This window comes from Miniopterus natalensis, chromosome 5 (genome assembly GCF_054644295.1).
Source record: "Miniopterus natalensis isolate mMinNat1 chromosome 5, mMinNat1.hap1, whole genome shotgun sequence".
In the NCBI taxonomy this organism is placed as follows: domain Eukaryota; kingdom Metazoa; phylum Chordata; class Mammalia; order Chiroptera; family Miniopteridae; genus Miniopterus; species Miniopterus natalensis.
This window is the reverse complement of record NC_142085.1, coordinates 61,847,728-61,861,731: the sequence shown is the minus strand read 5'-3', so window position 1 is coordinate 61,861,731 and position 14,004 is coordinate 61,847,728. Positions and strand designations below refer to the sequence as shown.

The 14,004-nt window shown below is 39.8% G+C and overlaps 1 protein-coding gene and 1 long non-coding RNA gene across 5 annotated transcripts; one reads left to right on the top strand and one right to left on the bottom strand.

Moving 5' to 3' along the window:
• Positions 1-48: 48 nt before the first annotated feature.
• On the top strand, positions 49-13,016 carry LOC107526287 (uncharacterized). 4 transcript variants are annotated; one of them, XR_001602148.2, is made up of 5 exons: positions 49-418; positions 1,297-1,431; positions 3,782-3,973; positions 5,634-5,813; positions 7,925-13,016. It is a non-coding gene; the product is annotated as an uncharacterized LOC107526287 (long non-coding RNA). The 4 variants fall into 4 exon arrangements; XR_001602146.2 differs by lacking the exon at positions 49-418 and adding an exon at positions 430-695; XR_001602145.2 differs by lacking the exon at positions 49-418 and adding an exon at positions 430-779 and having other exon boundaries at positions 3,843-3,973.
• Positions 7,767-11,986, bottom strand: CALHM4 (calcium homeostasis modulator family member 4). The gene is made up of 2 exons (XM_016198700.2): positions 11,429-11,986; positions 7,767-8,267 (listed from the first exon to the last, which is right to left on the bottom strand). The coding sequence occupies exons 1-2, from the start codon at positions 11,984-11,986 to the stop codon at positions 7,881-7,883; spliced, it is 945 nt and encodes a 314-aa protein (XP_016054186.2). The 3' UTR covers positions 7,767-7,880.
• Positions 13,017-14,004: the final 988 nt, after the last annotated feature.

Genomic DNA, 14,004 nt, shown 5'->3' with positions numbered 1-14,004 from the left:
GGCCCGGAGCCCGGAGCCAGGGCGGGCCTGCAGAGCAGCGGCCCCGCGCCGGCCTCCGCCCGCCCCTTCGTTCCGCGTTCGACTGGTTGGGCCTGTCCAGCGGGGCGCTGAGTAGCCGCCTGTCCCACGCCCGCCGGGACCTGCAGCGACCGTGAAGACGCCCGCTCTGGCATTCGTCATAGACACCTAGGGCCGGGTCCTGGGCTTTGCAGGGCCCGAGCCTCGGAGGCCCCTCCGCGCGCCATCCGCGCTCGATGCGTCAGGGCTGAAGGGCGGCCTCAGGTTCGGGAGCCCGATGGAGTCGCTCGCGGAGGCTCCCTGGGGGCGGGCTCGTGAACTCCGTGGTTGCCGGTTTTTCGGTTTGCTGCCCGGTTGCCTGGTGGGCCCATTAAAAGTGGGGGCTCGTGGCGGCGCCCAGGTGATTTCTACTTTTCTCCAACCTCCGCGGCCCTTGGCGTCCCGCGGGAGCTGGGCGAGGGGCCCCGCGCTGCGTGGAGCCTGTGGGTCCCTCGGGTCCCGGAGCGTCCGCCCAGCTCCTGAGCCGGAGTGGACCGGGGAGAAAGCGACGGCGAGGCCGGAGATCTGGGCTCGCCATTCAGATCCCGAGGCCTCACTTTTAGATTTGTAAAGTGAAGCGGGCTGGACGTGGATTTGAAGCTGTCTGTGATTGCGTATTTCTGTGAATGGGTGAAGAGGTGTGGATTTCAGCAACAGTTTTGATAAGCGGTGTAAAAGCATCAATACTCCGAAAATTGTTCAGAGCCTTTGACTTGGGAGAGGTATACTTAAAATATATACACCTGTCATCTCTAAGTTCATTACATTAGTTACGAAGAAAACTTTCAAAGAACCGTAATGGCAAAAGCTAATAAGCAAGTGGCTAAATAAACATGCTACTTTTATGAGAAGAATATTAAAGAACTATTTATATTTATAATAAAGGGATATGTTTATGTTGTCAAAAAAAAAAGCAGGAAATAAGAAAATACTCCAACATTAGGGGATTTTCCACACTTTTTCGTATTTTCCTTTGTTTTGTTTTCAGTATTAAAGCTGGTCTCACCTGTGTGGTGGGCAAACAGTTGTTATGAAGAAGGCCCCCAGCGGTGAGGCCCAGGTTTCCTTCCATCATTCCAAAATGGTCCTGTCGGTGGGCCAGGAGGCACCTTCCTCTTGCGCTGGGAAGTGTGGCTTACTTAAAGCACAGGAAGACATTAGCACAAACATACTCAGGCACGCTTTGGTACTGATTATATGTCTTAAAGGTTGACTGGGACATTTCTTTTAAACTTTCAGGAAAACAAGCGTGAGAATGAGGCCGCTCATCTGGCTCCTGTCCAGAATTGGATCAGTCTCACCACCTTCACTCCTACATCTTCTGAAGATGATGAGACTCTAATGAAATGCACGAAGTAACTTTGCAAATATAAGGTGCTTGTTTTCCTGGATATCCTCAGTCCAGAGAAATTAAGGATTTGTTATCGGGCAAAGAGCTCCTGGGCAGAGTAGACGATGCAAAGTTCCTAAGCTGAGAGCCCGCTTGGTATTTTGGAAACCTGTGTGGCTGGTGCACCGGGAACTGGTTGGGGGTGCGAATGGGGGTTGCAGGTCACCTAGGGTCGTTGAGGGTTTAGCTGGAAGGGTGACAATCTGGCTACATTATTTTAGCTACTAACTGTAAATATATGTAAGGGGCACAAAGCCTGGAAGTATGGCCTGGTCAGAGGCACGCAGCCTGCTTGGAGGCCCACATTGGCTGCCAGCATTACTGGTGTGCTGAGCAAAGGACCTGCCACCACCCCGGGTGGCACCTCTGGTGGGAATATCCTGGGTTTGGTGAGCTCAGGGAAGTGGGTTTGAGAGCACAGGGAAGGGAAGAAATGGGCCCACACAGGCGGGTCCTAGAAAATTCCAAGAATGAGTCAAAACGCAGAACGCCTTGAAGGCGGGCACTACTGAATTGCGCACTAAATTTTACTATAGCTTTGCCAGTAAATACTTGGGTGATTTTTGCTTTGGGCTTTATCGCCCCCACAAAATATAGATCTCATAGGATCTATTAAATCATTACTGGGGTAAAGATGCTTATATTGTAAGCAGTTTTCTCAATTAGAATTATCTCAAAGTGAAAGGCTGGCAGATAAAAACTTATAAACAAAAAGCCGATTACTCTTGATTTATGAAATTTATATTACCAATAAAGCACTACATAGATCCAGATCAGTTTTTTCCCCCTTTGGCATTTGTTTTCTCACATTTCCAATGGAATATGTCCACATTATGAAATAGTTTATAATATATATAGTTCTGTTGATGTCACTAGTTGGCAACTACAGAAGAAAAATACATTAAAATATTTTTATTTGTAGTTTAGGCTGAAACATCTATGAAAACATAAAATATATATTCAGCTGTTCTCTCTGCACTTTAGACCACCTTAAAATATTAGAAGGCATTGTGGTTTTTAATATTATAGATTTATTTATTTTTCCAGGAGCAGCAGTTCTGCCTAGGGTAGAGCATCAGTGCATGTAGAATCATAGAATGCTTGTCCCAGATATTACATTGAAGAGGTCTTAATCCACGGGGTGTCATTCATGACAGGCTTGTGGGTTCATAGACTCCTGAGATGTGCTGGTATGTGTATTCATTTCCTATTGCCATTCTGACAAAGTACCACAAATTTAGTGACTTAAAACAATGCAAACTTATTATCTCACAGTTCTGTAAAAACTATATGTAGAGTGTCCCTCAAAAATGTATACACACACTTTGAATAATTATAAAGGCAGTGTTTATTAAAGTACATTTCATTTTCAAAACTGAGCTATCAGTATTAAAGTGTGTATACGTTTTGGGGGGACATCCTGTATTTCTTCCTGTCCTGACACAGGTCAGATACAGGTCTCATTGGGCTTAAGTCAAGGTATCAGCAGGGCTGTGTACCTTCTGGAGGCTGCAGGGGAGAATTCATTTCTTTGATTTAGCTCATGACCCCCTCCATCTTCACAGACAGCACTGGCTAATTTCTCAGGCATCACTCTCACAGTCCTTGACACTCCTCTTCTGTTGTCAGTTTGCCTTCTCTCTGACATTGATTCCTCCTGCAACCCTCTTAAAAGGACTCGTGATTATATTGGTCCCACCAGGATTGTCCAGGATAATATCCCCATCTTAAGATCCTTAACTTCACATCTGCAATGTCTCTTTTGCCATATAAGTTATAAAGTAACAATCACAAGTTCCAGGGATTGAGACATGAACATCTTTGGAGAAGCCATTATTTAATCTACCACAGTATGCAAACTCTGAGGTATGTGAGCCTGTGTCTGTGTGTGTGTACACAATTTTTCTGGATATTTCCTCAAAATAGCTTTCCCCAGAATGGCTCTTCAAGGGGGTCCATGACTCGAACTAGTTTAATCACCCACTCCCACAATTTAATCACCCTCCCCTTTATCCCTTGTAAGGGATAAAGTCCCAGAGAGATTGACTTGTATAAGACCCAATGAACGATGAGAGAGTGTGACTTCCTGACACTCATTTTGATCATTAACTATGGCCTATTGAAAACAAATGGACGGATTATAGTGGTGGTCTGGCCCTCCCTGCACGAGGAAGAGAAACCCGAGCTTCCGGGTCCAGTTTGTAGTCTGTGGCTAATAGAATGAGTGCTACTGCCTGTTGGGTGGCTCAGATCCAAAGTTAGGCCTCAGTGAGCATGGAAAAGTCACTTTGCTAAGAAGCGCAGTGCCTTGAAGGTGAGCCCTTATACTTGCAGGTATAGTGGAAGTGGAAAAAGAGGAACTCATCCGATACGACATCTTCTTGTTGATGCCCAGGATGTTTTCGTTGTGCGCTGACGGGAGTAGGAGAATCCTCCTAACACCTACAAGGCCCTGGAAGTTTTATAATCTGCCTCCTGGTTGGACATCAGACTATGGTGACAGGATTCTGGCTCCATCACTTATAGGTATGTGACCTTTGGCAAATTGCCTGACTTCTCTGTATCTCAGTTAACTCAATAAAATGGAGGAACTTATTTTATTGGGGCCAGTTAGTCCTGGATTCTGTGATTCAACAGTTACCTAATGAAATATATCAATAGGAAAGCATTTCATTTGTATAGGGCTTTACACAAAATTCCTTCATATTCTGTATATTATATCATTTCAGAAATTCATTTTATAATACGTGGCTCTGCTTACCAGTTTGTTATAAGCAGTAAATAGGATCATTTGTTTAAATTAACTGGTAAATCAGTAAACACCATGTTATATTTACGACTACTACTACTACCGTCACCACTACAGGTGGGCGCAGTCACCTACCTGGACCATTAGGGGACAGCAGAGGACACAATAGTGAAACTCAAGTGAAATGTCCCACTGAAGCTTGGGTGTACTGAGATTAGAGAAGGTTAGTTGTACTTGGTGGTTAGTACAGAAAAGTAGTTCAAGTCAAAACGAATGGAGTTTGTCTCTCTGGAAGTACTATCTATTGTTCTTTGGTCCAGGTGTCACAGTTATAGATTTGTGCTTCATAGCTCAAGGAGCCAGTTGTGTAGCTGTCTGCTCCGAGGACAGCCTGTTCTTTCATGACCAGAGCTAAATTTTGATAGACTTATTTAGAAGCTAAAATTATATCTCTATACTTTACATTTTGAGGTAACAAATAGCTACCTAGTCTTGCAGTTGGAAGGCTTTCTTTGGCCATGATATTTCAAAGTTTTAAGGTAAGTGTGATTTCCCTTTGTGCTAAAAAAGAGAGTATAAGAAAACATTTGTAAAATCACTTTGTTGTTTCTTATTACAATAATGCATTAGAATTTTTAAAATAGAGTTGGAGATTGAGAACAGTGAAAAGAGACAAAGAAGATGATGAGTATAATTCTGCAATTCAAAAACAAAGAAAACTGAATAAAACATATCTAAACACTGCAGTGGTTTTGTCTCCTGAAAGGAGATAACATAAATTGTGGTGGGGGGATGGGGAACTGACAAAGCTGAGGTTAAGAAATGAGCAAGGTGTATGTGTGCCAACCTACAGCATTTGATGTAGTAGTCAACAGCATTTGATAGCAAAATATAAGGTAGTATTTAGTCCTTAAATGATTTTAGTTATATGTTTTAAAATTACATAAATCCATATGCATGAAAAGGAAGAAGTACAGTGTTTTTAATGGAAAAAAAATTTGTCTAACTGGCTGTAGAACAAAATACTTTGGACAAAAGACTGAATTTATTTTTTATTTTTCAATTACAGTTTACATTCAATATTATTTTGTGTTTCAGGTGTACAGCATAGGGGTTAGACAATAAGATACTTTACAGGGTGGTCCCTCTGATATTTCCAGTATCCACCTGGCACCATACATAGTTATTACAATATTATTGACTCTATTCCCTATGTTAAACTTTATATCCCTGTGACTACCAATTTGTAATACTTAATCCCTTCACCTTTTTTACTCAGCCTCCCCGCCCCCCCCCCCCCAAACCCTTGCAGGGTAACCATAAGCCTGAAGCCTGATCTCTGTGTCTGTGAGTCTGCTAGAGAATGTAATTAATTAATTTAAAACAGATATATACAATGAAATTTCAAGACTGTGTACCATCCTTTAATGTTCACAGATGGTATAAAACCCTATGAAGCCATGTGGAGGAGCCAAAGAATACTGATAATTCATTGCTTCAAAGCTATAATGGAAGATCATTTTTAAGTGGTTCAAATATACATTCTATATTTTATATTCTGAAAGAGTTGCCTGTAGAAAGGGCTTCCAGAATCTAGTGGAAAGAAAGTTTCCTGGTGTAAGTATATAAACAACTCATCTTCTTTCTGATAATATAATACTTAAACTTCATACTTCAAAACACTTTGGTTTTGCTGTTAACTGAAAATCTTACTGAAGAGTATTTACAGTGGTATATTCCCTGAAAACTAATAGTTCTGAGCATGATGTGTTGATTTAACTAGTGTGTCTCAATATAGAGGAATTTCAAAATCTTTCAGATAAAAGGAGCCATAGGATTTCAGAGCTGGAGGGGACCAGTAGAGAACAAAATGGACATGACCTATATTTACATGGCTCATTTATACCAGAGCCAAACAAGGACCCTAGTTACCTTACATACTACTTTTATTTTTTTAAGATCCCTCTTGTAATGTCACATAAGTACTGTACACATAGAGTTAGGTGACAAAGTAGAATAACTTTCGTTGGCCACTTGTAAAAGATAAGTACCTTAACATTCTTTCAAAAGTGGAATGCCAGCAAATGCCTTTAGAGAAAGCTCAGAATCAAATTTTCTTCCAGTAGAAACAACCTGGGCCTACTACCATTCCAGAAGATTGTACACATATTGACCTGCATACATATAAACATAAACATAAACATAAAAGTTTTATTACATTTAGAAGGGACCTCAAGAATTTATCTGCTCATTTCCTTGTCACCTGGTAGGTAAGGTCTCATTATCCCTATTTCATAGATGGAAAAATTAAATCTCAGAAAGACTAACTGAGTTGCCCAGTAAGTAGTGGGGAGGGAGGGACAGGTCTCCTATCCCAGCAAAATGCTACACGATGCATATCTCATTGGTTAAAAAAAAATAGTTTCTTTAAAATTTATTTTCTATTTGTTTCTCTTAAGTTTGAGGGGCCCATAATTTTACACAAAATAGACTCTTCCATGATTGTGTAAAATTAAATTAGCAAGTAATTGATTTTTGGATAGTCAAGTTGTCAGGTCTCCTTGAAAGTGAATCTTGAAAGTCAGCTTGGCCATTGGCATTTGGTTGCCCAGTAAACAGTCATTGTTCTGGTTTAAAAAAATAAATAAAACCCCTCATTTTGCTTATTTTGGCCAATGAACATGTTGCTTCAGTGAACATGGCAAAAACCAGGCACAGAGCACTACGTATATGAGAAATAAGATAAATTAGAGAATTCAAATATTAAAAGTGCAAAGTCATGCAGAGAAAAGTCAGGCAAGTCTCCCTTTTTGGAGTTCCAGATAATGAATATACAAACATAGGTTACAGTCTTGTTTTCCCAAATGAATTGTGAGTGCAGAGGTGCAAGTTGATAATGAAAAAGCACAGATGATGTCTCTGTAGTGGAGCACAGTGTGGAAGCTTTATATGTCATAGCTATAAAAATACTCCCAGTACAGAGGTGCTATAAATAACATTTATGATACTAAGAATGATACAATAATGCCTTATCTTTCCCTGGTTATGGCAGGATGACTCAAAGCCTTCTTCAGTGGGCTTCTCCCTTACATGTCACCAGTTTAGAAAGGGCTTTTTATCCTGGTTTCCAAAAAGTCAGATATGTAAGCTTGGAGGAAAAAGTAATGAAAAGCTTCTGCACATAGAGATAGAAAAAAAAGAAAGCCAGAAATTAGAGACAGGGAAAATTGTGATACAAGACACCAAATACAAAGAGGAAGGGAGAAGGTAACATTTATTAGCACTTATTTTATGAAAGGGACTGTGCTGTGCACTTTGCTTATATTACCATATTTAATCCTCACATCTCTGAGATAGCTGCTATGTGCACACAACAAAATGGCACTCAAAAATATTAGTTTTTGCACAACTACTAAATAACAGAACCAAGATTCAACTGCTGATATGACTCCAAATTCCATATTGTAATAAGACCAATATAGGCATTACCAGACCATCAATGAAATTTCAAAAAGAGACATGGGCACAATTATCAGACAAACTGATTTGGGAAGTAGCATTTTGGATGGACTTACGTAAACACATATTACAAGAGAGAGTAAAAGGTAAAGAAATTACATTGAAACTCCATCATAAGAATAAAGAGTGTGTTAGGCAACCTGAGTTGCAAAAGGTGCCAAATAATCAAGGTTTTAATTCAATACCTCCTGATGTGCTTTCCTCATTAGCCTCATCCACCTGGTTTCCAAGGAAGCTATAGTGACCTTGCAAATCATCACTCATACAGAGGAGACTGGGTGCTGAAATATCTTTCCAGTCCTGACACGAAGGAATACGGACGTGTCTGACATCTTCGCTTCCAGGAACAAAGCCAAATATTTTCCTTAAGCGCTGCATGATGAGGAGGCGTGAGTGCTGCTCTGCAGCTTGTTCGAAGAGCTCCCTCTCATTGCGGAGGTGGTTGGTCCAGTAGCAGTGCTGCAGAGAGGTGAGGGGAGAGCAGCACCTCACCAAACAGCAGGATACCAGGGTAATGATGGTTGCCAAGGTGATCAAAATCCAGCCCAGCATCTTCATGCAATTATTTAAAAGGAAAACAGAAAACATCAATACATCGAACATTCAAGAAACAGCCATGGTAGGAGGGATTCCTACAAAGCAGAACCAAACTGTGGATAAGATAGCTGTTTTTGTAGTTTTTGACATACTAACAAGGTGCTGATCATTTGATATGGATATGGTTGTGATGAAGGTAGAGGCCCAACCATTTCAACTTGGTTTTTGGATTACAAAGGATTTCAATCAGTTGACTTGCAGTGGATTCTAAGTATTGTCCTTGAAGTAGCAGATGCTATAACCCACCCATTACGCTTGCATAAAGGTACATAAAGTATGTTCTTTGCTTTTAGCTCAACCTTACTTTTCAACCATCAGGTATAGGCCCATTGATTCTCTGGGGGCTTAATAAGTATTTGATAATGATAGTGATGAAGATGATGATATGATAGATAATAATGGTAGCCTCCTAAGGCATCTTCAATGATGTGCCAAAAATATTCATCAATATTTCTTCCTGAGTTGCTGTTTCCTTTTATTTTTTTATGACCAAAGAGGGAAGTCAGTGAGCAGACCCTGATGTCCCTAAATGTATAACGCCTTACTGTTTCCCTTTTCATTTTCCTCTCCCTTCAAAGAGTCATTTGCTGACTAGTTTTATGACTTGTCTTTGAAATATACTTTGAAAGAAAAATGAACTAGATTTTATTTGCAACTATTTGATTTCCACCATTAAAGACTGATGTGAATGGCTGTTTTCTACTCTTGCAATCCTTTTTTTTCTTTATAATTCTTCTTTTCCTTTTCAGTTATCAGTGGTTGTTACGTCAAGTGAGAGACACAAGTATGACACACTTAGGGAAGCCAGCAGTAGGCAGCCACAGTCTGGGAGGTGAAGGTCTCTTCCGCATTTGTTATTTACCAACAGGTCTGAAATTACCAGTGTGTGCACACCAGGATGGCTGCACTCTGGGGAGGCTAAAACCTACAAAGGGATACTCATCACAATTAAACTTAATGGAGGCTAGCATGGTGGAGGAAAGGCCATCTCTGATGCCCATTAATTCATCAACTATCATTTACTGAGCCCCAGACTGACCTCCACCATGTGCTGTGCATGGTGTTTGGTTGTGGGGACTCAGATGTGAATAAATTAAGGTACATTCTTTAATAAATTAAGGTTCATTCTTTGTACAGTCTCTAAGCCTAAAGAGACAGACAAAAGAGCAAGACAAGAAATAGGTAAAATGTAATAACTTTTGATATGTGTAAACACGGGCTGAGGGAGCACAATGGAAGAGAAATAAACTTGTTTAAAGGAGACGAGTATCAGAGAATACTTCTCAGAGGAGGTGATGCTCAGACTTAAATTATTAAAGAGGAGTTCAACAGGTGCAAGATGTTGAGGAGAGTTCCAATAAGGTCATAAAGATATTTTAGAATGAGGTATGGGTAGAAAAGGGGTTTGAATTTGATCCTGTGGTCAACCCAGAATAGTTCAACCAAAAGACAGTGTGTATTTCTCAAATGAGACAGGTGTTCAAGGTAATTGCAGGAGGCTGCCTAGTGAAAGGAAACAACATGATCTTCGACTATCTCAACTGGCCGTTTTTTAGCTCTATGCACTTATAAAAGTTACATAAACTCTTTGATCTTTGCTTTCCTCATCTGTAAAATTAGACCTGTGTTTTAAGATTATGAGGATTGGAGTTAAGATATGAAATACATAGCATGTGATAAGCATCTCGATAAATATTAGTTTTGTCACTAAATCAAAAAATCCACTGGCTGAGGACACTCAGAACTGTAAAACCATCTTTTCACAGAAGTCTGTGTCTCATTAGACAAGACATTTTATTTTAACCGTAAGAAATGTTACCATTGTTGTATTACATCTTAGTTTTTCTTGAGCAAGAACATTTTTTAAAGTTAAAATTTCTCCACTTATTATTTGACTTTTCACCTATATCCGCATAGCTCCTCTGTCTGAGCTTCAGGGCTAGTATAAAAAGGTTGAGACAAAGCCTATCTTAAAGGGACTTCTAATTTTGCTTAAACTGGGCTATATGCAACACTGCAGTATTCTGTGTGTTGATAGTAATTCTTTTCAACTAATATCATTAGCACTTCTAAATATTAATAACTGGAAGTGATGGGTCAAAAATGTCTTTGCAATAAGTAGTTTAAAAATAATATTTTTTACAGTATTGCAGTTGTTTGAAAATTTGTTTTTTTCCCTAAGTCCCTTGGAGAAACTGATGAAAGCCAATGCCTCTTTCTCTGCTGAAGTGCACTTTTACACTTTTTATATTTAACTCATGAGTGCATTAGGTTCAGGCTTTCCCCTTACCTCCCTCATCCCACTCTTCACACAAACATGCCTAAGGACACTAAATTTAAAACTATCATTGGAGGTTTTTGAAAAATTATATTTAAGCTTCCTGTAATTTTAGATGATATTTTATTTATAAGAATTCATATTTAAGAATATATATGTAGGCCCGGCTGGTGTGGCTCAGCGGTTGAGCATTGACCTATGATCCAGGAGGTCGAGGTTTGATTCCCGGTCAGAACACATACTTGGGTTGCGGGCGGGATCGATCCCCAGTCAGGGGCGTGCAGGAGGCAGCCGATCAATGACTCTCTCATTAATGTTTCTATCTCTCTCTCCCTCTCTCTTCCTCTCTCTCTAAAATCAATAAAGACATTAAAAAATATATATATATGTAGCAAGATGAAATTTAGTCACATGGCAATAATTTTAATAATATCTAAAATTCATTGTTTTTGTAGATATAGATTCTGGACACAGTACTGAGCACTTCAGATATATTAGCTGATTTATTCCTCACACCAACCCTATGTGGTAGATCCCATTAATATCCCCATTTTACATCTGAGAAAAGTGAAGCATGGATAAGTTACATAACTTGCTTAAGATTTTGCAGGTTAACAAACAGCAAAGCTAGACATAAACCCAGGTCTGTGATTCCAAAGCCCAATATCCTAACTGTACTTAAGTAGATGCTCAGTAGAAATCACTTTGATGAATGGCATCTAGTTTGTGTTCTATAATCAGACAATATAAGAAGCAGCAGGAATGTGAAATGTTTCCAGTGACTGTAGTTAATATAGGAGAAGATAACAGAAAAAAGAAACGAAAATCAAGAACTTACTTGTGACTGGTATCTGTGCAGAAGAGCTACTTCATCTCTTACCAGGAGCATGTCAGAAGGAGCTGATTTGCAACATGGAAACCCAGCTAAGATCTCTTCCCGTTTGCTGGCACTGATGTTGTCAAACACTGGGTAGTGGTCCACAGACACAAACTCGCTGGCTGCACATTCATAGTAGGTGCCTGTCATCAGGGTCGCCGCCAGCCACGCCAGCGGAGCAACAAGGGCCCTCCCAGTGATGCTGAAGAACCTAAGGCAAGCCAGCTTGCGCTCCAGGAGGCCGATTCTCCGGTGTGGAGGGACACAGCTGCAGCAGTACTCACTGGAAATTGTCCACATTTGGCTCCTCAGAGCATAGCCAGCAACCAGAAGGATCAAGACAGGAATGACTAGGAAAGCGGAACCGTAATAGAAATTTTTCCCAACCTGACAGGGACATCTGAATGTGAAAGAGGAGAACAGTTGTTGCCCACCAATAGTCAAAGCGGCAATTAAAGAATTGATCAATGTTCCACTCCTCTGCAGAGAAGACACAACGCTGTTCAGAGTTGGGCCCATCACTGGGAAGCTCTGCCCCAAATCAGCTTGAAGCCCTTTCTGATCATTAGACTTCTCCAGCTATAACCATTTTATGGGATCTTACTGGTTTAACTGGTTGTGTCAGGTGACCCAACATCCTTACATGTTGAAAGGATTCTAGCATCTTTCCTTGTGCACCTTGAGAGTCCTGACCTAATAAATGCACTTCAGATTACAGCTGGGAAGAAATTGAAAGAGGGGTTCATCTGGTATGAGTGACGGGAACACTTCAGTGTATCTTCCCGCCAGAGAGAGGGTGGCTTGCTTGCAAAGCAAACTGCTGCCATCTTTCCATGTGCTGCTTTATGTGACACAAAACGCTTAGCACCAGCAAATAGAGCGTTGGAAGCAAAACAGAGAACAGAATGTTCTTACCTTTGGACTATTCCAGGATTTGGTTACCATAAATTTATGGCATAAAGAATAATGGAAATTATCAAAAACTAAAGTGATCCAAAATTTCTGTCCTGAGTGTCCATAACCCAAGAGTTCTGCCAGGAGATTCCAAAAGCTTTCCCAAAAGGAGAAGAACAAGGCCTGGGTAGCCCTAAAGCCAAATCACAACAAAAGCAATCCAACTTTGCTTAAAAATCTATTTGGATGGACAGAATCTAATATAATAATGTGTTGCTTTATAAATTTAGTTGCAAATTTGTTTATATGATATCTTTGCCTTTCTATGAAAATGTGATATTTGGGTTATATACCTATAAAGGGTTATACACCTATAATAGGGTATATACCTATAAAGAAGAAATATAATGATCAAATATGTAAGGTGTTTTCTATATTTGCTTAATCAGCAAATATTTTTTGTATATTTTCTATATAAAAGGCACTGGACTAGGCTTGGTTGGGCTTATAAAAAGTATATCATATAGCCCGGGCGGCCGTGGCTCAGCGGTTGAGCGTCGACCTGGGATCCAGGCGATCGGGGTTCGATTCCCGGTCAGAGCACATACCTGCTTTGCGGGCTCGATCAATGACTCTTTCATCATTGATGTTTCTGTCTCTCTCTCCTTCTCCTTTCCTCTCTCTGAAATCAATAAAGATATATTTTAAAAACAAAAAATTAAAAAAAAAAAGTATATCATAAATTTCTGTTTTCAAAGAAACTCAGCTGGACATGGTTAAATACATAATCAGTGAATTGAAACATAATAATGAGGAATTCACCCAAAATGCAATAAACAAAGAAATAAAATATTTTAAAAACCAATTAAAGGAGATAGAAGGCAAATTAAGCAACTCTGTGATCTGTTTGATCAGAGTTCCAGGAAAAAGAAATGAAGAGGCAGGGAAGCAATATTTGAAGAGAAATAAGAGAATTTTGCAGAATCAAGGAAAGTTCTTGCATTAGAACAGTATTAGATGTTATGAATAGTGTAAAGATAAAGCCACATATAGACACATCATAGTAAAACTTCAGTGTGAAAAATAGAGATTCTTTAAAGCTACCAGAAAGAAGAGATACATAACCTAGTAAAGAATGATGATAGGCTAGCAGGAGACTTCTCATCGGTAACAATAGAGGCCAGAGTAACTTCGTACCAGCTAAACTATCATTCAAGACAGAGCAAAATAAAGATACATAAGACTAAGGGAATTTACCACCCGCAGAACCTCATTAAGAGGATCGTTAAAGCATATTTTTAGCAAGGAAAAAAACTCTGAGGAAAGACATGGGGTAAAAAGTGATGAGTACAAATATATTCTTAAGATGTTTCTTAAATTATAAGCTATAGAAATAACTACTCTTTAAAAGATTTAACTAAGACAATACATAGTTATAATAAGATATCACTACTAAAATGACTAAAATAAAAAGACTGGCCATACCAAATGTTGGTGAGGATTGCAGAGTAGCTGGAACCCTCATACAGTGATGGTGGGAACGTAAAATGGAACAACCACTTTGGAAAACTGTCTGTTTCTTTAAAAGTGAACTCTACATCCACTATGCAACACATTCATTTATCTCCTAGATATTTGCTCAA

Excerpts from the sequence above, each read along its gene's own strand:
- CALHM4 (XM_016198700.2), bottom strand. The coding sequence starts at position 11,986 with ATGGGCCCAACTCTGAACAGCGTTGTGTCTTCTCTGCAGAGGAGTGGA. Across the intron at positions 8,268-11,428 it reads TGCACAGATACCAGTCACAA|ATGCTGGGCTGGATTTTGAT; the intron begins GTAAGTTCTTGA and ends AATTGCATGAAG.